Source organism: Aspergillus saccharolyticus (assembly GCF_003184585.1).
Source record: "Aspergillus saccharolyticus JOP 1030-1 unplaced genomic scaffold BP01scaffold_42, whole genome shotgun sequence".
NCBI lineage: Eukaryota > Fungi > Ascomycota > Eurotiomycetes > Eurotiales > Aspergillaceae > Aspergillus > Aspergillus saccharolyticus.
Window position 1 is genome coordinate 149,897 of NW_020290652.1, and position 25,823 is coordinate 175,719.

Here is a 25,823-nt window from a genome sequence, read left to right on the forward strand (position 1 = left end):
CAATGTCCAGAACGACCCAGCATATCAAGTTCATGTCCCCCTTCGAAGAGGTATACCGTGACCTTTTCCACTCTGGCTTTGAGCTTGGACTTAGAGGCCGGAGTACGCCATTTTACCACGTTGCTTCCCGAAAAGAACATGAGCAACAAAATCAATGGCAAAGGTGTGCGGTCCGAGTCCATCGCGACTCCCACAGCCACGACACTAGGACAAGCTTCTGGACCATCAAAAATCCAACAGCCTAAGCCACAGGCACTACCCAATAAATCTGGTCCATCCGCTATTCTTGTCTCGACACGACAGAAAGGAAATCCAATTTTGAATCATATCAAGATCGTACCTTGGGAATATGCAGATATCCCGGCCGATTACGTGATTGGTAACACCACCTGCGCATTGTTCTTGTCACTCAAATACCATCGCCTTCATCCTGAATACATATACTCGCGCATACGGCAGCTTGCAGGAAAATATCTCTTGCGCATTGTGCTAGTGATGGTCGACATAGCGAATCACGAAGACAGTCTACGAGAATTATCCAAAACGTCCCTCATCAATAACCTTACGTTGATGCTTTGTTGGTCGGCACCCGAAGCCGCACATTACCTAGAGCTATACAAATCCTCTGAAAACTCTCAGCCTACAGCTATTCGCACGCAGCAGGCTCAATCCTACCAGGAGTCACTTGTCGCGTTTGTGACTACTCCTCGGAGCATCAATAAATCAAATGCTGCGAGCTTGATTTCCACGTTCGGGAGCCTAGAAAATGCCATCAATGCGCAGCCCGAGCAGATAAGCGCCGTTCCTGGGTGGGGAGAGAAGAAGGTTAGGCAATGGTGCAATACAGTGAGGGAAGGATTTCGGGTGGAGTCGATGAAAAAGAAGTGTGCCCCTCTTCAGGATGCGAACCATCGATCGGCACATCTGAGAACTAATAAGCCTGAGACTCCTTCAAGGTTGCATAGGGATCAAGAGCAGGTTGATGAAGGTGTTCTGTTTACAGAATTGGAGAGTAGCAGGCTTGAGGCATACAGACAAACTAATGAAGATCGACGGGCCAACGAAGGCGCTCAGTCGGAGGACATGGACCATGGCATCATGGCAGCACTGGCAAAGCTTCGTGAGAATGGCGGTTGACGAAGTGCCAAGTTGTGATCACATCAACATATCAAGCCCTTTTACTGGTCAACAGGACCTTAGGTCTGACCTCCCGGGCCATGTCATGTACGTGTATATCGTGCTTATCAGTCATGCATCATATGAGGACTGAGCCGCCGGTTTGAAGGCATGAGCCGGGAATTTGCAAGCAAGCAACTCGAGGTAGCCTCTCTATCAGGAGAGGCAGATAAGGCAAAATGGCATGACTCTGCGATCAGTTCGACGGCTGCATGGGCGCCCGCACCCCAACTCTATGGGACTGGACCAGTGTTGGTATATCAGCTGCTCCTGGTCCTTGCCGCTGAAGTGGCTCATCTGGCTTGAAGCCTTTGATATTCTAAAAAGCCATAAAAGGGACGCTTAGAGAACCTCTTACTCTCTCTCTCTCTCTTTTCCCCCCCTCCCTCCTCTGCCAATGCGTGAGAGCACCTGTGCGCGCACTATCTTACGGGATATAGTGATTAGGCAGAAATCAAATGTGTACAACAACAACCTTTGGCTTATAAATATCTAAACTAGCTATCTCCTCACACCAAAGTTAACCTTTATCACCCTTTCCGCTAGAGTAGGCTTAGAGGTCGCGTATCGGGACCTCGGGATATCCGATTAGAGCTGCTAAGCTCACCTCATGGGGAGGGAGAATCCGGGACAGGTATAGCCGGTGGAAATGGTTGCTTGCCCCCAGAGCTGCCAGGCTGTGTTGACTGGTTAGACCATCTCAACTTTAAGATTTCCATGCGACCCAGTTGCAGGGGGCCTTGTCATCCTGATCGTGACTTGACCGAGACTTAAAACAATCCAGCAGCGGTCCGAGTGCCCAATTTCTACCAAGGCCTCCTACCCATTTGATAGAGCGGACAAATCACCAGGTCGAGGAAATCGCTGAGTAAGCGACCAGTGACTGTCAGTCACGTGGGGCATAAATGGTGGGGCCCGAACCCGAAAGGGGAAATCGGGCTGACGGCGAACATTGGAGTTTGACAGTTCCCACCCACCCCCCAAAGACGAGTCAACGACATTATCTTGTTCACGGCCACGGCCCTATTCTAGTGCTAGTGATAGCAATTTTCCTCAGCGCTGTGCATGCTTCTCCGAGTCTCCCGAGGTCCCAATTGAGCAGCAAATACCAAGCATTCTCCACTGATCATTGCTGCAGCAAAGACCCCTCCCGGACCCTGGTCCCCACTTGAGCAGCTCCCCAGCCAAGCTTACTTATTGTGCCTGATTTGACTTACTCACCCAGGCTGAATCATGAGATCATGGGGGAGGAGGGACACCAGCAATCCGAGCATAATAGGAAACTAGAATTTCAACTTCAAAATGTGAGCTCGGATTCGTCAGGGGCCCATCCAACTTCGAGTAGTCATGCGGCAGACCAGACAACTACTTTTCCCGCGGATCAGCAATCGAACATATCGGCCCCGCAAGGCGGTTCAAGAAACTTCGAATTCGTGCTAGTGACCGACAATGAATCCCGACGCCAGGTCCGACGTCATGCTATGCGCCAGTATATGCATCAACGGCGCTTGGACAGTATCGCACGATTAGGGACGGCTCGTGTACCAGGAGGTGGTTGGTCAATCCGCTCCCCTTCCGACCCTCAACCCTCAGCCTCGTCTTCTCGGGCAGGGATCGTAAATGACGATGCTCAAGAGGATGCGATTGTCAAGCCAGAACAGGCATTGTTCCCAAGCAGCGATGAAGACACGAAGACGCCGGAGAAGCCCAGAAGCTCCTCTCGCTTGCTCATTCCGAAGTTACACAAGGTCAAGCACGAAGATGCCTCTCTGCATCCGGCCGCAAAGCCCAGGTCATCTGATCCTCTAGCTAGTCCAGGGGAAGGGGTCGTTCGAGATCCGTTCAGCTGTTATCCAATTGCTGTTAGCCATGAGGATCATGAATTAATTCAACACTGTAAGTGGTGAATTCTATTGGCATGTCGCCGCTTTTGGACGCCGGCGCACCGCATGAACCTTGACCAAGTAATGACATACGATGAACTCCGACGTTGGCTAATATGGCATGTCAAGTCGTTGTCACGTACCCATCTATGATGTATAAGTTTGCCGACTCTATCGCAAATAATCCGATGATGGAGATTTTCCGCCAAATCGCACTCCATGATGGAGTTCCCTTCCAAGCTATGCTTGCCATCGCCTCCAAACACCGTGCTGGAGTCGAGGGCAAGGTAGAGTCTGTGCAGAGTCTGACTCATAAGATGCGAGCACTGCGATTCATGAATGAACGTATCCACGGGGATATGAGGGGGCAGCATGACGGGACTATCTACGCTGTTGCCACAATGGCTGTCATCGAGGTATCGTGGCTCTTGGCAGCCCATCGAGCTTACACTTAACTGACGTACCCGAAGAAATGGTCTAAGGATGCATCTATCGAGCGAATGCATTTCCGCGGATTGTCGTCAATGATTCGGAATCGAGGCGGAATGCAAGGCATGCGACTGACTAGCCCTTTCCTGGAGAAGGTGCTTTACTGGTAATGTACACCCTTGCACTTGACTGTTCAGTTGGCGCTGACAGAGCTTAGGGTTGATTTCAGTTGCGCCCCCAAGGCGATCATCAGCACGTCGCTACCTTGGACCGGCAACACTCTCGATATAACACCTCCTCTCGATTTTCTGGATCCCAATTTACACCTTGCTATTCCCCATGACACTACCACTTCGGAAGATGCCGAAAGTCTTTGTGCGCAATTTAGGGCATGCGAGGATTTCTTACGCTTCTTTCGTCGCCTCCGCGAATTGGAGAGCTTGTCATTGAACTCTCCTTGTACCGTCGTGCCAGAGATTGTTCCTCGACGCAACAAACGCTTCAGCCCGGGCACTCAGCTCTATTCAATCTTAACTATGCTACCGGATTATGATCATGGGATTCGAGACATCCGCTTCATCGACGAGTACACTTGCATGTCATGCCTCTTCTTCCTCGCCGTCGCACTGTATGACTGCTACCTCAACTCTCAAAGTTTGGACGATTATCTCGAATGGCTTAGCCTCGAAGTCCATAATCTCAATCCTTTCACGAACCCTAGCATTACCTCGGTTCTCTGGCTGTTTCTTAACAATGGTGGTTATCCTAAGACAAAGCCAGGCGACGCTGGAGACCGATGCTGGATAGTTTCGCGGATGGTCCGGATCGCTAAACGACTCGAATGGAAACGCCACGGAACCATTTGGGACCGGCTTCGCCAGATACTCATCGACTTCATCATTACTCAGCAAGAGTGCGCTCTAGGTTCGGTTCAGATTGACGCCGAAACGCACGTGGCTCGCGCACAGAAACGGCTCAGCTACCAGACTAGTTCGACCGATTACTTCTGGAACGAAGCACAAATGCGCGAAGATATTCTCGAGCTCAAGCTTCCTGTTGTTGCCAACATATCCACAAGTATCGAAAATATGGATGCACCCATTCTTACGTGACTCCCTTTCATCTTTTGGCTTTTATCTTCAAGCATGGCCACGCCACTACGGATTAAAAGCAGCGGAGTAAAGGGTATTAGTTTGGAGTCCACTTTCGGTTTTGTTGGTATGCTATTTTTTATGACTTATGACGAATGAGATAATAATTGGGCGGCCACAGATTAGGACGCATTGACGTGATTGCTGTAATAGAACTAGTAATTGAGATGTCTAGTATGCAGGAGATCTCACCCTGTGCTATCGGTAATCGAGTATGACGGGCACTTATCATCTACACAGGGTTTGTGTAGAGTTAGGGTCAATAAAAGAGTCCTTTCGTTGATTAAACAGTTCACAGGCTACTCGCCATACCTGCCTGTTTGTCGCCCTCCGATCAAATCACATGCGCCAATTGGTCTCGAAGAAATCGTCAAACCTAGTTCACCAAAGAGTCACAGCAAAGTCGCATATGCAGCAAGATCGTCGCTTCTATGCCATAGGGTTCTGCGACTAAGTATCTATTTAAGCAGAAGCACAAAAGCGACAACCACTCTAAGGCCAGGGATTGAGAGATCAAATCCATGTTCGCTTTTCATCGAGATAAAATCAACTGACCCAGGATCTACTTTTGAAAGGGATAAAGGCATGCACCAACAAAGGAATTGCAACACGCCCCCCGTCCCCGCCCCCGCCCCCGCCCCCGGCCCTTGGGCGTCCAGACCAGATAATAGTCTTATCGCTATGTAATCTTCCTTTCTGAATCTAAAGGACACAAGCTGGGCAGAGGAGTAAAATATAGCATGCAAGACAAGGCGATATAACCACAATCAACCAAAGTCAATGGTATCGAGCGCGAAGACAAAATGAACTCAGAGGGAAAGTCATAACTAGAAGACAGAAAATGAAGATGGAACCTGCCAGTGCGAGAATGAACAGCGTTTGACAGTGGGACTTTTTCAGGGTGAAACTCAACACGGCCCCTTATCGGTTCGTATTTTTCCAGCTCTTTCAGATCATCTGCAGAGATTTTTTGGGCAATGTCGTTGATATCAGCATATCAGCATTTCCGTGTCCATATCCGTGATATCGTTATAAGAAAAGTCGAACAAGAAAAGAAACCAGCTTAATAACATTGACAGTTCACGTGGGCTTGTCGCAGCCAATGCGGCCTAGAAGTGCCTTGCGGTCGCTTTGGTCTCCAAGACGAACCCGCCGAGGACGTACAGCCGAACCATTAGCACGACGCCAGTCAGCATTAGAGCTCTCGATCGCATGAGAAGCCGCATGAAGACTATCCTTCTCAGCCAAAAGCTCTTCTTCTTCATCTCCTTCGTCATCGCTGCGAGGTTCCTCCGCATTACCAGTACGAATCACACCGACGGCCACGCGAATCACCATAGTGAACCAGATAAGGGACAGCAGCTGTAGTGCCAGAAGACAGGAAAGGAAGATCCATTTGACGGTGCGGTTCATGCAGATCGGTCCATTGAGGTCCTTAAATGGGGAGACCAAATACGACCATGCGCTCGGGTAGCCATCGGTCGAAATCATTTCCGCGGTCTCACCTGAGTAACATCCGTAAGACATCTTGGCAGGGACGTCCTTGTAGATGGACCAGCAGAGTTTCGGGTAGTAAACATGACGAGTGATCAACCAGGTGACCATGAACACGACAAAAGCGATATTGCAGCTCATTTCGTACTTGAGATACTTAAGAATTTTGGCCGTCTTTCCCCAGGTTAGTATAAGCTCGACTTTGGGGGTCGGGGGACCTAGGAAAACATCCGGGACTTACGGGCAGCAAAAGATCAACAATGTCCATAAGCGAGAGCACGACATTCGAGACATTGTAAAAGCCATAGACGTAGGCTGAACCAAATAGAGCGATAGTAATCACATGGTGGGTAAGCATTTGGTAGTGATCCTTTCTGCGCTCCTCGATGTTAATCACCAGAAGCTGCTGCGCCCAGAACGCGAGTTGCACCAGAAGATACCATTTCATCAAACCGGAAACATTGCGCGCCGGCCACTGGTCCCAGATTTTGCTGAATTCACCCCAGTGATGAGAGTTGGTCCAGATATACTGTTTATCGGCGTTAGTCACAGGCACGGCCAGTAGGCGGGAAAGCGATGGGCGCAGTCCAGGTGAACGAACCATTCCAAGGGAGCAGATGAAGCCATAATACAAACAGAGCCAGCCCTGTTCTGCCAGACGAAGTGAGGCCTTCCGTTTCAGGCCCAAATGCTGCGCGATGGGCCTCAGAACCCAGTCAATGAGAATGGCCCGGATAGCGATAAAGACAAGCGCGGAACTGGCGACAAAATAGACATCATCCCATCCTTGTAAATAGTCACCAGAAGTAGATTGGTAGTAGGACAGCTGAAAGAACGGCGTGGTGTAAGGATTAAGGGAAGGATAGAGGTGATGGACGGCCAATAGCATGGCAAGAGTGGTCAAAGTAATCCCTGAGGTGAACGAAGAGTATAGTAAGCATAACGAGTCCCTCTCGGAGCGCCAACAAGGGCATTGCTCTATTATCCGGCTTCCATTGGGATCAATCCGTACCGATTTGGTTATGCAGCATCCATTCGCGGAACGTGGTTTCTTTGACAGCCGGGCGATGATGACTGGTAGAGGTGGAAACGCAGGCATTGAGATCCGAAACCGATTGAGAGGTTGGAGAGGATACTTCGGGGGCCATGACGGAGGCAGGAAATGGAAGATGTCAGGCTGGGATCTCGGAGACCCTGACAGCAGAAGCAGTAAGTCTGCAGAACAGATTGTCCAATTGACGACAGCGCAAGAGGGGGGAGGAGGGGAGCGGGGGAGAGGGGAGGAGGGAAGGAGGGGATGAAGGAAGGGTGTGCAGGAGAAGAACGCGAGCCAGTCCGTTCAACAGATGTCGTGGGAGGAAAGAGAGAAAGGTTAGGTAGTAGGTAGTAGGTAGTAGGTAGTAGGTAGTAGGTAGTAGGTAGTAGGTAGTAGGTAGTAGGTAGTAGGTAGCTGAGTTATGGTAGGTAGTAGAGGAAGAGGGATAGAAGGAAACGTATCAATTGCAGAGTGGTTTGAGGTGAGCTGGAAGTTGAGGGAGCGAGTTCAGAGCACAGTGAGCGAACCAAACAGGAACGTAGAAGTAGCGAGCAGCGGGCGAAAGTGGCTCCCGCGCCCACTCGGACGGGTGTTATTGTAAGCCTTTCTGGGTCCCAGGGCGGGAAAGTCTCTCTCTCTCTCTCTTCTAGTTATTCTTCCTTTCTCTCATCCTCCTCCCTCCCTCCCTCGCCCTCTCTCTCTCTCTCTCTCTCTCTCTCTCTCTCTTCGCGCAGGGATTCTTTTTATTAGAGGAATATAATCAATCAAGGCTCGGTCGATTGAACAATAAAGTTTACGGTACGTACGGAGTATGTACAAGAGTGAGGGAAAGGGAGAAGGGAGAAGGGAGAAAGAGTGGACTGGTCGAGTCTCGCTCTTGGTTTCTGGAAAAGTGGAAACTCTGGGCGGAATGGAATGAATTATCATACTATACCGATATGTCTTTGCGGCGAGATGTCTACAGGATCTCGGTCACCGTACTCCTCAAGAGCATTCGGACCCCTGTGGCTGGTTTTCTCTCAAGGCTCCAACCATACCTTTGAGACGTAAGGGTAGTTAAGCAGAACGGAAGAGCAAAAGGAAAAGAAAACTAGGCGATGGATTGATTGATTGATTGATTGATGGTGTATCAAGTTGGTTTCAGCTCATTTCGACCCACTTTTCCGGGAGGACCCCGTTACGTACGCGCTGAGGAACCCCAACAGTAAATACGGAGTACTTAATTAGTATAAACTAACTAACTAGTTATACTATACCGTAGTGCAGTACGTGCTTACCGCCCGTAGCATACTCCGTACTACATACACATATGATATAACTACTACAGGCTACATTGTACTAGGTCTCCGTACAGTATACCCAATATCGCATTTGTTCCCTTGCCTACAGAACGTACCTTAGTCTTATGCAGTCACTGCGTTCTTCTCACCCGCTGCAGTCTCGATTCATCTAGGCTCGCGGTCGATGGGAACAGCCGAGGGTCATCGCTGAGTAGCAAGCTGAGAAGCCATCTTCATTTTGTAGCTTGGGCCGGTGTTGGGTGAGCAACGGCGAGTCCGATTTACAGTTCCTACGCAGTGGAGTTGAGATACAAGACTGCCTGGACTAGGTAGCTGGGATTCCCTTACTGGTATCAATTCCTGTTCCTTTCTTCCCAAGGCACGACCTGCCACTTTGTTGCGTCAGAATCTCGGTCCGGGGATTGGACTGATGGGAACTGTCCAGTCGCTTTAATGCTAGTTATAGCTTGGAGTCAATGGCTACAGTTGCTACCTTAGTCTGGTGTCTATATCATTGATCTAGGGTGCGGTGTCTCCTCTGTTCAACAAGGCTCAAGAGGTTCATTGATTCGCTTGCAGTAATGCCTGCATTCACTAAGAGCCCCATATTTGTACTGTAATTATACATCCAGCAATTCAGTACGTATGGATCGTGCCCACTATCTACTCGAACTAGGGGATACGTCGGACGACCAAGCTGATGCCTGCTTGGCTATACACAAGTTCCCAAGATAAAGTAGATCATGTCTATTGACCACTGTCCAGTCCCTTGGTGATGGTATTGACATACTCCGCAGCGTCCATCCCCAATTTGGCCAGGTCAACGCCGCCTTGTCCGGCCAATGCGCGCGACATGGCACGAACTACTTCCTCTTCCTCCCAAATCGAGGTTGGTGCTGGAGGTGACGCCGCCGAGCCATGAGCCCCGTCTGCCGTCGCAGGCTGCCTATCTTCTCTCAGAGCCGGGTTGTCCACGTTCAATGCCACCACTGTCCGCCAGTACGCATCATCTCGATCCTTGAGCACCTTGTCCCTGACCACCGTATTGCGGGTGACACTAAGTGCATGCATCTTGGACGTTGCTCCACCGAGCGCTGACAATGACGCCGACACTAACTGGTCGACCTGCTCCGCCTGCGATGGCGGTGTATAGAAGAATCTCCGCGTGGCTGAGAGATAAATCAGGAGCGCACAGATCCCATCCGCGACCGCAAACGCAAGTGGTCGGAGCAGTCCAAGCTGGTAATACGCAGCCGTTGGGACCGCGACCCCAGCACGCACAGCCGCTAGACCCGACTGGACAGGATCGTAGCTGAAGACAAGGTATAGGTCCAAGAGCGCAAGTGCGGCACCTGCCAGCGTGAATTTGTTGCGCCACTTGCTGGCATCCTGGCCCGTTAAGGGAGCGGCGGTTGCTGCACCTAGAATGGCCATGTGAAACAAATGGGGGAGAAGCACATGGAACGGAAGGTAGTAGAGAATGTAGGTGGTGGGATTATCAAGCGAGCAGAATTGACAGTTGGACAAGGCGTCCGGGCCGAAGCGGAGGTAAATCTTGCGAGCGGGAAAAGTGGTGAGTTTCGTCTTCAGGAGGAGGTCACTCGGAGTGAGGGCACCATCCGACCGAAGGCGCGTCAGTCGCGAGAAAAGAACGTCGCTAGCGGTGTTAATGCGTGAATGGGTAAGAGTGAAGATGCTTTGCGGTGGTGCCCGCGGGTTGAAAGGAAGGCTGAGGAGGAAGAAGAAGGTTATCGAGAAGAAGAGGAGGTTCAAGGCCCGCGAAGCATCGCGAGGCACCGGCCGAGGAGGGGGCCTGGTAGCTATCGAGATGCGAAGACTGCGGTAGAAGCTGATGGCCCGTGGAATAATGATGGGCGCGAAGAAGATGAGGAACGACTTGATGCTGAGGTCAGATTACTGTCAGTATCGCTGAGAATAAAGACTGGTAAATTGGTGAACACCCACGTTGCCAAAGAGATTCCAAGCTCAACCATCTTGTCAAGAGAATATAGAGAGAAGTTGTCGCATTGAGCAGACAACCACTTGCTCTCGTTTTGAAGCGGATGCTATGCAGTAATTCAGCAGTCGGCCGTGAAGTGGCCCGTTGGAGATCTTATCGTCCGCTACCTGCGCTAAGCGGTATTGCTCGCCAAGCGGTATTGCTCGCCCTCTACTCCGTACTCCGTACTCCGTACCTACCTACCAATCAGAAATGAATCCTGTAGAACTTGGAATGAACGACGACCCCCGATGAAGACGTATACCACAAGTATGTAAGTACAGTTACTACAGTACTCACTAAGTTGCTGCTTTGAAATCATAAAATTGAAAATAACGGGGTTTTAACGAGTTTGCAAAAGCCATCTGCCGCCAATTACATGCACCAACGCCAAGATGAATGCGCCGCTCTACCAGAAAATACTAACGCCCTATCGTCCAACAATATGCCCTAGCAGCCGAGCAAATCCAGTATGCTATATGCGTCCTGATTGCATTGCTGGGTGATGAGAGAGGTCCGGAATAGTCACTCCAGCCGAGTCCCTTGAATATTTCGACGATGCTGCGTCACTAATATTCATCGGATTCAGTGGCGATGAGATCTTGAGTGGAAAGCGAGTGCTATTCCGCTGAGACATATGTCTGCGTATAGAGCTATGTGGGCTGTACGTTGGCAATGATTCTTCCCTCTTCATGCTCAGCTGGAATGATCGTTGGCTCCCGGCTCGCGTTACCACTTTTTGAGGTGCCACCGCTCCATAAAGCCGGACATGCCGTGCGCTTACACCAATGTCGCGGTCAGAAAATACGAAGCTCTGCCGAATGTTTTTATGATTAGCACTGTCAAGATATATAGAAACTCCGCATCGGCTTACCGCAACTACATTGATCACGCTCATAATCATAGATAAGATACCAGCGGAGAGTACGAGGCGCCAAAATGGCATCCCGAGCGATTCCTGGCTTGTCGCCTTCGTGTTGAGGTCGCCCAATACTCCAACTCCAAGTATGAGCATTGCGATGGCCAAGGTAACGAATCCGGACTCCTGCCCTAGTAAAGGCCAGTCTCGGTCGAAGTAATCACGCAAGATGGGGAGTTCAGATATAATGAGAAAAACTGACCATCGAGTAGATTAGCAATTTCGCGTTGATAAGAGTATAAAGCCTTAGGGAGAATTGGTTACTTACTGCTGACTCCAGCAGTAGCCACACGAGAGACTGCTTCGAAGAAGAAGAAGCTGGTCAACAGCGAGATCTTCACTAACAACACCGCACTAGCGGCAATGATATCGAGAAAGACAATTATATTGATGATGCGGATCGCATTGAGAATCACATATCCTGGACCTGCCAAGGATTCCTTTAGTGAGGCCATCATGCTTTGGTGTGAAGGAAAAGTCGAGCTCTAGCCGTAGGGCTTGATGGACTTGGATACAAGTGCGTATGAATTATGTATATCGTTCCCAGAACGAAGAAGAGATACTTGAACAAAAAACCAGGCTTGGGGTAGAACAGAGATAAAGACTGAGCCAGCAGCCGGAGATTATCTGACGGGTCAGTCAGGATGAAAAGAAAGGGGGCCCTGGGGTCGAAGGGGTATTAAGAAGTGCGAACTTCTAGCTCAGGACCTGATTCTTGACCACTAAGGACGTCTCGGTGTTCTTGGTGAAGCGGTATACTGGAAATAGGGCGAGCAATGAATACTAAGGCTAAGGGAGGTCAACAAAGACAATAATAGACACAATGAACAAGGGATGGGACCCTGAAACACATTCACAAAGCCTTTCCAAAGCTTAGAACCAGTTCCTCTGGTCAATTTGGCTCCCTTCTACTTGTTTGGGTGTGGAGGTTGGCGCCTAAATGAATGCTCTCCATGTGTGGTGAGTTTGTGTGTACTCCAATGAATCCAACGCCCGGCGCGTATTGTGCTGCTGAGAGTTATCCATAACCTGGGATTGGTAGAAGCTAGGCACGTTCATACCTATTTCGCGCCTGAACGGAGCCTCTTTGTCAGGCGATGGCCTCGTTACACAGCGGAGACTGGTTGGCAGGATGGCGCTCTCGGCAGCTTGACACTCGGAGCTTTATAGAATAGGACGGTGGAACAAGCGCCCACCTACTACACACATTGCTCCTCTCCTCATTTCGGGCTGAATGACTGAGCGCAATCCTAGTTTCCACCAGTCGAATGAAGATTATCTTAGTTGCAGCGTCTACGCTTTCAACGATTCTTAATAGTCGATTATCATCAACTCTCATCTGTATGACAACTAGGGCCATAGATACAGGTTATTAAAGAGAGCCATGTATAGACATACCATAGATATCAAATAAGATGTAGAAGCTAGGTATGTATGTATTTGATATAACCAGACTAAACCGAAGACACGACCATATATCATAGCACGGGACAACCCTCGACACTGGAGGTTGGAGAAACGGGCGAGGGGCGGAAGTTGGCAGGGGCGGAGGCTCGGTAGGCTAAAGCAACTAAAAAGCGAGGGGCGTCGAGAGAACCTTCCATACGGTGGCCCTCGACTAAATAAAAAGGGAAAACTTTTTCCTGACAAGGCAAAAGCCATTCCCGGTCTTTGGACACACCACGGACTGCACTGAATTTGTTCCAGCCCGCTGCGATCAATTTATTCTTTCTTCTATTTCTTCCGAGTAGTATACCTATTTTAGACCTCACTTGATCTCATCACGATGACTCGTGGCAATCAAAGAGACCGCGATCGCGCGAAGAACAACAAGGAGCAGGCCAAGAAGGTGAGAGCGCATTTCTATTGTCATATTCGTGACCAACCTGACACTATCACTTTAGAAAAGCAAGAACGAGCTTAGTGGTACAGAGTTCCAGCGTAAGAAGGAGAGCGATGCTGCCAAAATGCAAGCCAAACAGAAAGCAGGTAAGATGTCAGTGGTCCCTTGGGGAAGGGACGTCGCCATACTTCCTTGCGTCTCTACTGACGTTTTCTATCTCTTGTACAGCCGATGAGCGCCGAGCTGCCGAAGCACTTGCAGCAGCGAAGAAAAAATAACACTTTTCCCAATCTTCACGAAAAGGCCACCAAGGCCTTGTCGCCCCTACCTGACCGCCGCGTCGTCACCTTGCACACCGGGCACCAATTATCTCTCTCTATATCCTTCCCAGATTGTGCTTTTTGACCCCTCAGTTTTGGCTATATTTAGTCGGCTCCCTGCCTAAATATCGAGTGGTCTGTCTGTGAGGCGCGGGACTATGATAGATTGCTCGCGGTCATCAAGCACAGCCTGAATATTTGGTGTTGGACAACAGTACTCGATTTGGAGCATGTTACGAGAACATGATAAGTTAGTTAGCGAGGACTTGATTCAATTTGGTCACATTTGGCGTTTGCAACGAGGCTACCTCGCAAGTCATGCAATATCTTCATGTTTTACATGTAAAGGTGTATGATGCGACGAGGTACGCATACTCCTTGTCCAAAAGCACGCACGACCCCTGATTGAGTATACGTCTGGTGTGTCTTCATGTGGACGGCTGACCATTGTTCTCATTGACCGGTGGGTCAGCAGCCCAGGCAGCCCTCGCCCTTTCTAGCCAGACCCTCCAACCATCCTTCAGTCCAGATTTTGGTAGAGAATCTCCCGCCAATGCATTCCATCGAGAGGCCCATGGCCCATCTTCGATCATGGTTTCGCCGTCTAGGCTGGTTGACGCTGAGCACACGAATACCCACAGACTCTCACCCTTCCAACCGATATCCAAGGCGAACTGTATCGCCTGACTGACAGCATTTCTGCGAATCTCACCTCGAGAAACTTTCTCAAGTAAGAAGTTAGTAAATGCCCATCCCGATATATCGGCAGGATGGGCCAGACACCATCGCAAAGCTTTTGGCATCATAGATTCAGCTAGTATTGTAGAGGCATTCTGGCCACTTTCACTCGTATCAGTGGCAATATGGATGACTGCTCTCATATAACTAAAGGCGTAATAGTTCCGAGGGTGAAGTTCTCCAGCCCGGAGTACCATGGTCAATTCATCATTCGTTATTCCTGGGATCGTTCCATGCGCGAACTCATCCAGCTGCCTTCTGGGAGCAGATGCTGCTTTCTCCAGCTCTTGGATGCGGATTAAGCGAGTCAGGGCCCACAAGCGGTGATTCCATAGTGTTGGTGATTTGGTGTGTCGATGCAATCGAGAGCACAAAAAGGTCTTGGTCATTGAGAGCTCTTTGCCCAAGGCATCGACGAGTGACCAGAGACTATCAACGTCAGAATCTGCAAGATCGTGGCGCTGGATGAAAGCAGCCAGGCGCCTTTTGCGCCAGTTGCATGCTGTCAGATGCTCGCAGTCAAAGAGGAGAATGATTTCAGTAGATACAATGAGGAGCTCGTCTGAAGCATAATTCCAGGGTCCACATGGAGAGATAGTGTTCTCATGTCCAGGCTCAATTACGGAAGTCCCATTTAGAGCGTTGAAGAAAATGCGTCTTGCCGTAATGAAAGCCTGAACCAGGTACTTCTTTGTGATGCCAACCGAGTTGCCATCCTGTAAGAGAGGACCTAGACCAGGAGGAAGAATCTCAATCTCGAGAACCTCGTTGTTTTGGTGTCTAGCTGAAAATATTCGGGCAAGGTCATCAAATGCGACGCCATGAACTGAATAAGGGGACATTGAGCATCAGCCGGCCTGCCGCATAGCGGTAAATAAATAGAATAGGGGCCCCGTGGTTCCAACAGGCTATTAAGACGAAATACTCGAGTGTTTCCGTGAGTGGGGACTATAGACCGGATACTGAAGAAAAGCCGCGGCCGACGGTCGGGTCACACGAGAAACAACGTGACAACGTCATTTTGATTCCTCCACGGCTTAGAGGCAACTTTGTCCTCGATCTGCTTCTGTGCGTCTGTTTTGCCTACATCTGTCCATTTTTTCCGACTGATCGATTACGACCTATCCACTTGGATTTGAGTCGCATTACTTTGACTCACCCACGTCAGCCGCAAGTTATCCGGGGTCTCAAATTTTTAACTGGACTTCCTCGTTCCTCCATTGTTAACGATCTAAGCAGACCCCAATCATGTTGCCCCTTCTTTGGACTGTGCTTTTTGTTCACATTGCTATCTATCTTGTGAATACCATTGGCGCAAGCACGATTGACAACCTAGTACGTTGACCCGACTGATCTATGACCTCAAGATACACTTAATCGTGATCCGCCTCCAAGAACTTGTCTTCGAAGCAGTTGTTGATGATATTACGTCTAGTTATGGCTCCTCTACCTTAGGTTACCAACTACAACATCCAGCAAGTTCCGCGAGCAAAACCGTTTGAAGCGCGAAGTTGTTCAGCTGAAACGGGACATGAACAACACCAGCTCGCAAGATGAGTTTGCGAAATGGGCAAAGCTACGCAGGCGACACGACAAGTCAATGGAGGAATATGAGGCTATGAGTACGTTGCGATATTTCCCCATCTGAATTGCATGCCACCTCCTTTCATGGTTCGCAATTCAGATTCAAGGAAGAGGAGGCACGCAAGCTATTTATGAAGCCAAGGCTGACACAGTCTTTTCACCTCAAAACCTCAGACAAGGAGCTTGCGTCGCAAAAATCATCTTTTGACTGGGGTGTGAAAGCGGTCCGTTGGGTCGGTACAAGTGGCCTCAAGTTCTTTTTGCAATTCTGGTACTCGAAAACGGCTGTCTTCATGTTGCCGGATGGCTGGGTGCCTCACTACGTGGCCTGGGTTTTGTCGTTTCCTCGCGCTCCCTTCGGGTCCGTGAGCATTCAGATTTGGAGCAATGTGTGTGCCACGACAATTACAACTCTGGCGGAAGTCGTTACGGCATTATTATTGCAGATGGGTACCGGAGCGGCGAACCCCGTTCCTGGTCCTGCTGGTACTTATGTGGAGACGAAGAAAGGGCAATGAGGACACGAAATGGCGGGCTCAATCGAGCGAATTGATGGCTACGAGAGGGAGATGACTTGTATAAAATAGAGCGATAGCGATGATAATGATGGCTTCTATTGTTTCTCTCATGTTGGTTATTCTGGGCTTGTGTTGATCTCCATAAAGATTCAGTAAGACCCTTGAACTATTACAGGACACAATGATAAATTGAAAAGCTCATCAGATATGAAAGCAATCGTTTATCGTCAATAACTCCTATACCGTAGTACGGGGTCTCAGGGCTTGACTCTATGATTGGTATATCATCATGTGAACAAAAGAGGTGAAGAGTCCGACTCCTTCGACAGAGCATCTGTGATTCGTTGCAATCACCGCTTTCCATAAGCTACAGACTCGTTGGGATGGAAAAATAGAAGTGAACTCCTCGCCTCAAGAATGAGCCCCATTGAGTTACATACTTCCAAGCCACAGAGGCGAGGAAGTAAGCAATCGCATGACTATCCAAACACGACGAAAGGCAACCCGGATCAAGACCCCACCCTAGCACAAGCCCGTATCTCCATTTTTTCCACCAGAAAAGCATAACCTCTCTGGCGTCGGATACAGATGCTAGCACTGGGAGAGAGGAGGGCAATCAGCCGCTATCGAATTGCTTCTATGGCGGCGCGTTTCCGCATTGCCTGACTGGGCCCACAAGGGACGATTTAGACAGTCAGGGTGTCCGGGGACTTTCCCAAAAGCTAGGTGAAAGAGTATCCTGAAAGGGATGTCTCTGTGTGTGAGCTTTGAATGCGATTCTTTGAGCGAGGAGTTGGAAGGAAAAAAGGAAAAAATTGGAATGTCCCCAACGCCGTAGTTGCAAATTTATGCATTAGTCAGTGGGGTCAAGCCAGGCTACGCTTGTTAGAGACTAGCGTTGATCATATGACCATGGGTAATATTCCATGGCCTCAGGCAGGTAGAGGGCTAGAGCTGAAAGGGGTCAAAGGACAGTATCTACGGTGTACGCTACTCTATTTGACTAATTTTGTGGCAAGAGGCTGAAAGTGCCTGATATGACTTCATATGATTACTAGTCTAAATCATGCTTGGCGAGTAAGAAAGAAATCATGTACAAGTGAGATTATTTCAACTCCGAGCGATTTTTTTTTGCGATAAACAGAACAAGGACATTTAGAGAAAAGCATTGAGTATTCAGGCAGTAGACTTGCCCTTCGCCTTCTTGGTAGTCTTCCTGGCCTTCTTGGTGGCAGGCGAGTCTGCGATTTCGGTCTTTTTCGTTGCAGGCTTGGCTGTCTCTAGCACAGCAGGAGACTGGGCCGCCTTCTTCTCCTTCTTGTGGATCTTTTTAGGGGTATCTTCAACGGGCTTCTCTGCTCTAGTCTCCTCCGCCTTGGGCGCCTCGATGGCCTTGGCAGGTTCCTCAGATGCTGTATCGGCTGCCTCAATTGCATTGTTCTCTTGAACAGGGACCTCGTCCACACTCTTCAATTGGGGAAGCTCCAAGTCGTATCCCAGGACGCTCTTCAACTGCTCCGCCTTGACAGCCCGTCTCTGCTGCTCCTTTTCAATGCGTTCCGTCCACTGATCTCTCGTTTTGCCCTTCTCAAGTCGCCTCTTCTCAATCTTATTCCACGGGGTCCGCTTGAACCGCCTGTTGGCGCCCTTCCAGATTTCAGGGTGCAAACGCTCCTTGGGAACATATTTGCATTTCAAAATATGACCGTACATGAGGTAGTTATCCATTGTAGCCGCGACAATCTTAGCAACGGATTCCGCTGCAAACTCGATGAAAGCGTAGTGCTTAGAGCGACCGGTAGTACGGTTACGGGAAAGACGCAAGCGGGTGATATCACCGAATTGGCTGAAATAAGCGCGCATTTGGTGTTCGTAAAAACCGTGAGGGATTCGTCTGGGAATGAGATTGTTAGACGTGCGATCACTACAAAAGGCAACGGATAAGACTCACCCAACATAGATCGCACCCGGTCCTTCTGACTGGCTGGCACCGTCTTGCTGCTTCTTCGCGAGCTTGCGCTGCGCCTTTTTCAAGTCAGGAATTTTTGGCACGGGCTGACTGGGGTCGAAGCCCTCGTCGTCGGACTCGCCCTCGTCACCGCTGCTCTCGAAACCGCGGATTAGAGCAGCTGTGCGGTCATCCTCTTCAAAATCACTCTGATTGTCATCCGAAGCAGCAGAATCATCTCGAGCCTCAGAGTCTTCTTCCACAACAGGCTCTACCTTCTTGGATTTGGTGTTGGCTTTGTCGGTTTTCCCCTTTGAGGCGGCAGCAGCGGTGCCATCAGACTTCTTCGATTTCTTAGTACTAGGCTCCTTTTTGCTAGCCTTGACATCGGTAATCTCTGCCTCTGTCTCACTCTCTTCGTTGTCACTAAGGAAGTCGGCCGCACGCTTACGAGGCTTAACCTGTCTAGAGGGCTCGCCATTGGCCTTGCCTTTCAAGGGAAGATCGGTCTTGACAGGCATTTCATTCTTCTTGGCCTTCTTGAGAGTCGGCTTCGGAGTTTCCTTGGGAGGTTGAGCAGATTTGCTTTCGGTCTTTTTGGTCTTCTTTGCGGGAGAGTCGGCGGCAACGGCGTTCGCAGCTAGCAATGGTCAGTGGCCGAAATCTAATGAGCGAAAAGCACGAACGGGAAGAATTCACATACCCTTGCGCTTCTTGTCCTTCTTGTCAGGTGCCATCCTGTCGTAAGCTGGCGTAAAGAAGGTAGGCTGTTGTTTGGAGCACTACAATCAGCGGGCTTTGCGAAATGGTGCGGGAAACTTTTTTTCTGCTCGCAATTTTTGCGCCGCCAAGCGGTGAGTTCGAGCCCGGCCGGCCGACCATCAACGAATTTCCTTCCGCGTGGCTACGGCTGACTACTCCAACCTGTCCGTAACTTACGTCTTCCATCCTCATTTCTCACACCCTCTAATGCCTTGTGTTTGATACCATGGGCAAGTCTAAGAATACCAGTAAACCACTGACACAGGAAGAGATTTGGGATGATTCCGCGCTGGTCCAGAGTTGGGATGAAGCTGTCGAGGAATACAAAGTATGAGCTCCTGTTAGGGCACGTGAGCCATTGCTAACGACGACCACGACAGCTTTATCACAGCATCCAGGCAGGAAGGGAAGATATAGATGAAGTACTGAGAGAGGCAGAAGCTGCAGAGAACCCTCAAGATACTCCACTCAAGCAAAATCTCGACGAAGTGGTCGATCATATGGATCATGACGCGGAACCCTCTGTAATTGATGCAGCTCCTGCTGAAGCCAAATTAGTAGCCGATTCTCAACAAGACTCCACCCTTGATACATCCAATGTAAGTCGGATTTTATCCCTCTGGAGCGCATGAGCTCAACTCTTTTCAGACATCACACACCTCCGCAGCTTCAGAGCCCACAATGAAGCCCTGTGGCACTGGTTTCAATCCTGAAGGAGCCGTGCCTACGCCTCATGCCGCTTTGGCGCAAGGTAAGATTCTCACGGTTTATGATTGCGGCCCTTGATTACTGAGACCGGCGAATAGTGCAAGACAAATGCTTGAAAAACCTCATGATGGCCTGGTACTATGCTGGATACTATACTGGTCTCTATGAAGGGCAGCAGCGAACAAAGCAGAATTATGATTCCTGAATGGACCTTTAGTACAACTTGAACGTGTCATTTTCACTACTACATATTAGAGCTCTCCCATTGCTCATGCAATGGCAGCAATGACAGCTGGCTGTCATAGCATTCTTGCCTCTTGAACATGTACACGGGAAGAAAATCCGATCTCATATATTTTATTCTCGTGTTTCACTTTGCTCGATCAGCTATCCTAAGGACTATTCTATAGCATCCGTTCATGCGACTAAGCCACATCCCAAGACGTCCCAAAATTTCCCTAATTCAGAGTATTCGAAACATGAAGATCATGCCTCGCGCAGGCATCGAAACAATACATACAAACACCTAATGTCAGAATCACCGGCAGTACCCAATCACACCACTAACGACATCGGCCAAGTGCATTTCTCACAGATTCGGCAAACCACCACCGCTCAACAGACCACCGATAAGGGGCAAGTTTGATAGAGGACTGTTATTCACAATGTGGGTGTTGCTAGGCTTGGGAGGCTGAGCGGCGGCACTGGCAGCTGGAGTAGATTCCGCAGGAGTGGTAGAAGTGGAGGTTGTGCTGTCGTCCATCGGGCTGTTCTTGTTCTCCGTCTCGCCGGCGTTGGCGGGCTGGTTGTCAGACGCGGTGTTCGAGTTGTCATTCGCCTCCTGGGCTTCCGCTTCTTTGTATTTTTGGATCATCTCCTTCATCGCCTTGGCGGCGGACTGGACACGATAGTTAGTGGAACCCTCTTGAAGCCAACTTTAGGACTGTGGCTTACCTCGAGCCCTTCCATGGCAGAGTTGCTGTCATTGGCGACATCGTCACGTTTGATGGGCATGGCAGAAGCCATCAGAGCCACAAACAGGCAGAGGAAAAGGATGGAGAGGCTGAAACGGGCCATTTTTATTGGCAATATGAATCGAGATTGTGATCAAAGAGGGGACAGGCGTACTAGACGAGGCGATCTGTAGCCTAGGCGAATGACAGACAAACAATAGGAAAAGAATGGAGAATAAAGGTGTCGAAGCCGAATACCATGCCTGCTTTCCTCTGAGGATAGTGAAGACGAGGACAAGCTTTATAAGTTAGCATCTTTCCAGGGCACTTCTAAGGAGAAGTGAGGGCGATCCTAGGACCGCGTTCACTCGCGCCTCCTCGAAGCATTGGAATTGACGATCCAAGTCAATTGTCAACCTCCCGTGCCACTCTCCTCGTGCGAAAATGTTCCAGCAGCTCGCGACAGACCAGTCATGGCGCTGTACCTTGATCAAATGCAAGGGGGCGCGGCGTATCGTTCCGATTCAACAGGAGTCGCAGCCATTGATTGCAGTAGCCCGTTCATCGAACCCTGCGAAGCCTACTAAACACTCAGGCTACTTCTACTACGTTGCGTATCCTACATTCCGAGCGCGATCCTGCCCGGAATCGCTCTGGCATTGCACGCAGGGTCGTTGGCTGACTCGTGTTGGCAATGCATACATACCACGAGAACGGATGGCGCCTTCTCATCCGTCCTTGGCTTTTCATCGCTAAGCATGGTTCTGCAGACTGCGGACTGGAGCCATTCTACAGCTACCATCCCGCCAGCAGGACAGCAAGATTTTACTGATGGAACGCGAAACTACGAGTACGAATGTACCTCCCTGCTTTGACACGTACCGCCCCATTCTAGATTGACAGCGGACGCAACACGAGGGAGAAAGATCATGGACAATAGTCCGCGATTCACTTTTGGCACAAATTTGACCTCGAATATCATGGAGAGAATGAAGGACGAGACTTCGAAAGTGCCTTTGTAATCTGAATACATAGAATTGGAGGAAGGTCTTATGTCCCTGTGAGTTAGTTCGAGCCAAGGAAAACAGGAAAAAAAGGTTGATTGAGCAAATTAGGAGATGACACGGCTTGCTTGACACGGTGAATCGAGGAAAATCATCTTTCTCCTGGACTCCAACCAGTCTCAAGCACGGCCTCATTCCAAGCAAGGCCTGCTGCAACACCCGACTCTATAAGATATATAGAGACGTGCTGTTATGCAAACAATGTAACGATTCCCAGACAAGGAATGTATGCTCAAAAGCGAACCCAACTACCGCGTGTTGGGCTGGTCAGGCCAGCCCTGCGCCAGGTGTTGGGATTAGAACGAGCATGCGAAGAGATCGCTCTGGGTCCCAAAACTAAAATTTGCGAATAAAACGTGCCGTTTGGGCATCTATTCGCAAGGGTATGTTGGAGACCTGGTATAATAAAAGAAAGAGAAGGAAGACTTGACAAGGGAAACGCGAAAATTTAACCGTCCTGGTGGAACCGCATCTGATTATGTCAGCCGCGCGAAAGAAGCGGCCAAATGTGCTGCCGAGATTGGACTGTTTACGCTCCAGGCATGGCAGGCAAGAAGTTTGAGGAGGCACTCTGCACCGTTGCAATTCAATTTCATGAAATTACCTAATATAACTATTGCCTCTACACCCCTTCCAGCTAGAACCGCGCCAGCACCCGGTCCTGCGTGTCGGCCAACGCCCATTTGTCACTATGTTCCCGGCTTTGGACTGATCGAGCCTGCTCTGCCGTGAAGCCCTTGGCTTCTACTGCTGGGTTGTACCCAAGACCCGTGATTTTCGCCACCGTCTCAGACGCTACTGGTGTGGCGACTTCGCCATCTGCTCGCTTGTATACAGTAACCACGACGGCACCTCCCAACCCCAAGTTGTGCTGGAGGGCGGCATCCGTGCCGTCGATCAAGCGATTGTTGGCCCAGCCACGCAGGTGCCAAACAAGCTCCGCGCATTGTGCCAAACCTGTTGCCCCTAAGGGATGGCCCTTGGAAATAAGACCCCCGGAAGGGTTAATGACCATCTTTCCGCCGTAAGTGATGTCACCCTGTCGCACCATTTCGTGCGCTTTACCCGGCTCACACAACTCCAGTGCATCGATGGTGATCATCTCATTGGCAGAAAAGCAATCGTGTAGCTCACACACTTTGATGTCTCTGACATTAACTCCCGCTTCAGCTGCTGCAGCTCGGCTCGCATTGCGGGTCATCCCGAAGCCCATCAAGTCAATCGAACTGCGATCATACACGGAGCTGTGATCCGTGGCGAGCTTCTGGCCTGCAATGAGGATTGCCTGGTCTTTGAGTTCAGGCCGCGCATCAAGGAAGGCTTGGGAGACGACCACAGCAGCGGCCGCACCATCGGATGTCGGACAGCACTGCAGCTTCGTCAACGGAGCGTGGATCATGGGCGACTTGAGGATCTGTTCAAGGCTGTATTCATCCTGGAATTGGGAATACGGGTTGCGTTTGGAATGCTCGTGATTTATCCGAGCAATGTTGGCAAAGTCCTCCGCCTCGGCACCATGTCTACAATTGACGATTAGTAGGTGTTGACTGAGCAGCGACCAGCCCGGATCCACAGACTTACTTTTCCATGTATTCGCGACCAGCATTGCCAAACATCTGTGCTGCCCATGGAGCATCGGTGACGCCTCTTGTCTCGGCCATCATTTTGCCGAATTGGCCTGTCGGGTTTGCACGATCGCCGTAGACCGACTGAAGACTGCCGGGGCTCATCTTCTCGAAGCCGACGACCAGGATGCAGTCTGCAGCTCCGTAGGAAACCAGCGTTCGAGCCAACGCCAAGCCCGTGGATCCTGTAGAGCAGTTGTTGTTGACATTATAAATGGGGATCTGAGTCAGTCCGAATTGATAAAAGACGCGCTGGCCGCAAGTACTATCTCCGTACACGTAGCATGCAACACCTTGCTCAACGTCATCGTAATTGATATGGGCATCCAGCATAGCTTTGACTCCGGCTTCGAAGCCTAGCTCTTGATAATCGACCTTACCGCGGGGCTTTAGGAACTTGGTCATGCCCACGCCTAGGACGTAGGCAGGGCCCGAATGCGTCTTTCCCATGATGATCGGTCAAAGGAAGAGGTGGGTATAGTTTACCTAGAGTTCAACGACCAGACGTAGGCACTACTTCTCGAACTAAAGACAAATTGCCGAGTGATGTGATGTTTAGCAGGTGGTATGGCAGGCCCACGGAGTAGATATGTAGGAGGTATTATGGTGGTAGTGCAACTGCAACAAATGGTCCAATGCGGAGTAGTGCTGCGGGGGAACCGTCAGCGGGACCGAGGTCCCGAGGGTAACTCAAGTCTTCTCTAACCTGCAATAGGCGCTGACCGATAATGTTATGATTGGATTTCTCAATGCTATACTACCATCATCATTGTGTTATTGTCTATCAATCCCCGGTTCTTGGTTCGATCTACGTCTTTAAGAATGAATTCAATCTATCAAGAGCACAGGACGAGTAAACCACATTATATATATTCTGCAATGGAAAAATCCCGCCCTCCTCCATTCTCGTCTGTTTGACATTTATATACGCTGCAAACAAGGGCGACTACGGAGTATAGTCCTCCAATCCCAGGGCGAGGTTCATACTCTGGGCTGCTTGACTCGTGTCAATGTGGACTTCACAATCAAATAAATTTTCGGTCTGTTTCTACATTGGGTATTGAATGTCCTGCCCACGCCCCTCGCCCTGAAATATGTTGTTTCTTCGAGATGCATTGCAGCACAAAGCACAGGTGTCGTCCACCAATTAGCATGAGTACAAATCGAATGATCATACAGATGGTTCAAATTTGTTGCGATGGAATCCTGATCCCAAGGGCGTGTACAGTAAGCCCCTCCGTGGGTCGACAATGTCAATGAAGCATCTGGCGTCTGATTCGTTCGCTTGGACCTTTGTTGTTGGTTGAATCCATTTATTCGAGTATCGCCAGATCATGCCTTTCTCTGTTCGGAAAAACAACGTGTGGTCGTGAAATCCCCAATCCCAGCACTGAAAATTCGATTGATCCAGCTCTTTGTGAATTGGTTACGACACCAGGTCCCGGCCCAGTCAAGAAGTTCCATGGTCGACAGCGATGATCTTATCTGCTTGCGCATTGCCGCATACAACCTGCCTGGAATCATCGCTCGCAGCGTGGGCCTAGTCCTCCATGTAAAAGCTCGAATGATTCGAGCGGAGGAAATACTTTTGGGGATTTGGGTGAGGGAAAGATATTAAAGCTGCAGGGTGGTGTGGCACACTTACTCCAGAAACCTTACGGACTAGCCTGGGTTTGCAGGGGCCAAGTTAGCAATAAGCACCGGCAGACCAACCGACTGGCATGCCTTGCATTCGTATTGAGAATGGAAGAGAATTTACAGAGTGCTGTACACACTAACTACACAGTATGTACTCCGTACAATGTACAGAGTACAGTACTGTGTATAATAGAAGGGACTTGGAGAAGATTATGACTGGTGGCTTGCATGTGTGGTTCGGTCAGGGCGGGGTAGATTAATTGTTTGATCGATCAAGTGATTAGTTGATCGTACTGTATCCATCCGTTCTGGCTGCGGGTGCAACCACCGCCCAGACTGGTTTGGTCCGATGCAGCTCTTCCTTTCCTCCTTCCTTTGCCACGCCTCCTAAAGTTCCATCACTCACACTAACTACGCAGTATGGGTACTCCGTACACAGCACGGAGACACATTGTACATAAATAGTATTCTTGCGTCTCTCGTTGTGCTATTACTGCACGGGGTCAGGGAGGAGGATTGTCAGTCTGATGCGCGATTAATAACCTCCCTAGTCACTTGCAAAATGGAGAAGAGATCAACAGATCCACGAGGGGAGGCCAGTTGTCGTTCGGCTCAGCAAACAGCAGATAGGAGAAGGCACCTTATTAAACCATTATTGGACCATTGACTTTCATTTGTCTCAACCGTCTATGCGTTTCAATGGGATGCAGCAACAATACCTATCTATACTGAGTATGCTCCCTACACCACCCGAG

At 49.8% G+C, this 25,823-nt stretch overlaps 11 protein-coding genes across 11 annotated transcripts; 5 read left to right on the forward strand and 6 right to left on the reverse strand.

Annotated features, from left to right (window-relative positions):
- Positions 1-43: 43 nt before the first annotated feature.
- BP01DRAFT_159331 (DNA repair protein RAD10) lies at positions 44-1,249 on the forward strand. Its single transcript, XM_025570683.1, has one exon. The coding sequence runs from the start codon at positions 139-141 to the stop codon at positions 1,135-1,137; it is 999 nt and encodes a 332-aa protein (XP_025427810.1). The 5' UTR covers positions 44-138; the 3' UTR covers positions 1,138-1,249.
- A 782-nt stretch (positions 1,250-2,031) lies between these two features.
- Positions 2,032-5,039, forward strand: BP01DRAFT_360027 (uncharacterized protein). The gene is made up of 4 exons (XM_025575822.1): positions 2,032-3,072; positions 3,189-3,475; positions 3,530-3,654; positions 3,706-5,039. Exons 1-4 carry the CDS (start codon positions 2,418-2,420, stop codon positions 4,598-4,600), a joined length of 1,962 nt encoding a protein of 653 aa, XP_025427811.1. The 5' UTR covers positions 2,032-2,417; the 3' UTR covers positions 4,601-5,039.
- A 254-nt stretch (positions 5,040-5,293) lies between these two features.
- BP01DRAFT_360028 (putative longevity-assurance protein (LAC1)) lies at positions 5,294-7,667 on the reverse strand. The gene is made up of 4 exons (XM_025575823.1): positions 7,146-7,667; positions 6,735-7,045; positions 6,375-6,662; positions 5,294-6,307 (listed from the first exon to the last, which is right to left on the reverse strand). The coding sequence occupies exons 1-4, from the start codon at positions 7,279-7,281 to the stop codon at positions 5,720-5,722; spliced, it is 1,323 nt and encodes a 440-aa protein (XP_025427812.1). The 5' UTR covers positions 7,282-7,667; the 3' UTR covers positions 5,294-5,719.
- A 1,529-nt stretch (positions 7,668-9,196) lies between these two features.
- BP01DRAFT_376739 (uncharacterized protein) lies at positions 9,197-11,822 on the reverse strand (the record flags this gene model as incomplete). The annotated part of the gene is made up of 4 exons (XM_025576964.1): positions 9,197-10,352; positions 11,006-11,262; positions 11,323-11,564; positions 11,636-11,822. 4 exons carry the CDS (start codon positions 11,820-11,822, stop codon positions 9,197-9,199), a joined length of 1,842 nt encoding a protein of 613 aa, XP_025427813.1.
- A 1,331-nt stretch (positions 11,823-13,153) lies between these two features.
- On the forward strand, positions 13,154-13,488 carry BP01DRAFT_386068 (4F5 domain protein; the record flags this gene model as incomplete). The annotated part of the gene is made up of 3 exons (XM_025577654.1): positions 13,154-13,216; positions 13,272-13,356; positions 13,439-13,488. 3 exons carry the CDS (start codon positions 13,154-13,156, stop codon positions 13,486-13,488), a joined length of 198 nt encoding a protein of 65 aa, XP_025427814.1.
- A 262-nt stretch (positions 13,489-13,750) lies between these two features.
- BP01DRAFT_159484 (uncharacterized protein) lies at positions 13,751-15,215 on the reverse strand. The gene has a single exon (XM_025570684.1). It carries the CDS (start codon positions 15,108-15,110, stop codon positions 13,959-13,961), a length of 1,152 nt encoding a protein of 383 aa, XP_025427815.1. The 5' UTR covers positions 15,111-15,215; the 3' UTR covers positions 13,751-13,958.
- A 256-nt stretch (positions 15,216-15,471) lies between these two features.
- BP01DRAFT_418447 (guided entry of tail-anchored proteins factor 1) lies at positions 15,472-16,370 on the forward strand (the record flags this gene model as incomplete). Its single annotated transcript, XM_025579329.1, has 3 exons — positions 15,472-15,603; positions 15,704-15,890; positions 16,027-16,370. The coding sequence occupies exons 1-3, from the start codon at positions 15,517-15,519 to the stop codon at positions 16,368-16,370; spliced, it is 618 nt and encodes a 205-aa protein (XP_025427816.1). The 5' UTR covers positions 15,472-15,516.
- A 1,031-nt stretch (positions 16,371-17,401) lies between these two features.
- BP01DRAFT_360031 (uncharacterized protein) lies at positions 17,402-19,142 on the reverse strand. The gene is made up of 3 exons (XM_025575824.1): positions 19,022-19,142; positions 18,322-18,958; positions 17,402-18,264 (listed from the first exon to the last, which is right to left on the reverse strand). Exons 1-3 carry the CDS (start codon positions 19,053-19,055, stop codon positions 17,547-17,549), a joined length of 1,389 nt encoding a protein of 462 aa, XP_025427817.1. The 5' UTR covers positions 19,056-19,142; the 3' UTR covers positions 17,402-17,546.
- Positions 19,143-19,306: 164 nt separating this feature from the next.
- Positions 19,307-19,993, forward strand: BP01DRAFT_368720 (uncharacterized protein; the record flags this gene model as incomplete). The annotated part of the gene is made up of 4 exons (XM_025576513.1): positions 19,307-19,408; positions 19,461-19,679; positions 19,729-19,831; positions 19,887-19,993. The coding sequence occupies 4 exons, from the start codon at positions 19,307-19,309 to the stop codon at positions 19,991-19,993; spliced, it is 531 nt and encodes a 176-aa protein (XP_025427818.1).
- A 140-nt stretch (positions 19,994-20,133) lies between these two features.
- Positions 20,134-21,163, reverse strand: BP01DRAFT_360033 (uncharacterized protein). Its single transcript, XM_025575825.1, has 2 exons — positions 20,743-21,163; positions 20,134-20,686 (listed from the first exon to the last, which is right to left on the reverse strand). The coding sequence occupies exons 1-2, from the start codon at positions 20,863-20,865 to the stop codon at positions 20,378-20,380; spliced, it is 432 nt and encodes a 143-aa protein (XP_025427819.1). The 5' UTR covers positions 20,866-21,163; the 3' UTR covers positions 20,134-20,377.
- Positions 21,164-22,368: 1,205 nt separating this feature from the next.
- BP01DRAFT_426067 (putative sterol carrier protein) lies at positions 22,369-24,033 on the reverse strand. Its single transcript, XM_025579777.1, has 2 exons — positions 23,387-24,033; positions 22,369-23,325 (listed from the first exon to the last, which is right to left on the reverse strand). The coding sequence occupies exons 1-2, from the start codon at positions 23,878-23,880 to the stop codon at positions 22,443-22,445; spliced, it is 1,377 nt and encodes a 458-aa protein (XP_025427820.1). The 5' UTR covers positions 23,881-24,033; the 3' UTR covers positions 22,369-22,442.
- Positions 24,034-25,823: the final 1,790 nt, after the last annotated feature.

Bases quoted from the DNA above. Each gene is read 5' to 3' on its own strand.
- BP01DRAFT_360027 (XM_025575822.1), top strand. From the start codon at position 2,418: ATGGGGGAGGAGGGACACCAGCAATCCGAGCATAATAGGAAACTAGAA. The intron at 3,073-3,188 runs GTAAGTGGTGAA...TGGCATGTCAAG, and splicing joins TCATGAATTAATTCAACACT to TCGTTGTCACGTACCCATCT. The intron at 3,476-3,529 runs GTATCGTGGCTC...ACGTACCCGAAG, and splicing joins CCACAATGGCTGTCATCGAG to AAATGGTCTAAGGATGCATC.
- BP01DRAFT_360033 (XM_025575825.1), bottom strand. From the start codon at position 20,865: ATGGCCCGTTTCAGCCTCTCCATCCTTTTCCTCTGCCTGTTTGTGGCT. The intron at 20,687-20,742 runs GTAAGCCACAGT...TATCGTGTCCAG, and splicing joins CTGCCATGGAAGGGCTCGAG to TCCGCCGCCAAGGCGATGAA.
- BP01DRAFT_426067 (XM_025579777.1), bottom strand. From the start codon at position 23,880: ATGGGAAAGACGCATTCGGGCCCTGCCTACGTCCTAGGCGTGGGCATG. The intron at 23,326-23,386 runs GTAAGTCTGTGG...CGTCAATTGTAG, and splicing joins GGTCGCGAATACATGGAAAA to ACATGGTGCCGAGGCGGAGG.
- BP01DRAFT_360028 (XM_025575823.1), bottom strand. From the start codon at position 7,281: ATGGCCCCCGAAGTATCCTCTCCAACCTCTCAATCGGTTTCGGATCTC. The intron at 6,663-6,734 runs GTTCGTTCACCT...GCCGATAAACAG, and splicing joins TCATCTGCTCCCTTGGAATG to TATATCTGGACCAACTCTCA. The intron at 6,308-6,374 runs GTAAGTCCCGGA...ACCTGGGGAAAG, and splicing joins TTGTTGATCTTTTGCTGCCC to ACGGCCAAAATTCTTAAGTA.
- BP01DRAFT_159331 (XM_025570683.1), top strand. From the start codon at position 139: ATGAGCAACAAAATCAATGGCAAAGGTGTGCGGTCCGAGTCCATCGCG.
- BP01DRAFT_360031 (XM_025575824.1), bottom strand. From the start codon at position 19,055: ATGGCACCTGACAAGAAGGACAAGAAGCGCAAGG. The intron at 18,959-19,021 runs GTATGTGAATTC...GACCATTGCTAG, and splicing joins GAAGGACAAGAAGCGCAAGG to CTGCGAACGCCGTTGCCGCC. The intron at 18,265-18,321 runs GTGAGTCTTATC...TCTCATTCCCAG, and splicing joins CCGGGTGCGATCTATGTTGG to ACGAATCCCTCACGGTTTTT.
- BP01DRAFT_159484 (XM_025570684.1), bottom strand. From the start codon at position 15,110: ATGTCCCCTTATTCAGTTCATGGCGTCGCATTTGATGACCTTGCCCGA.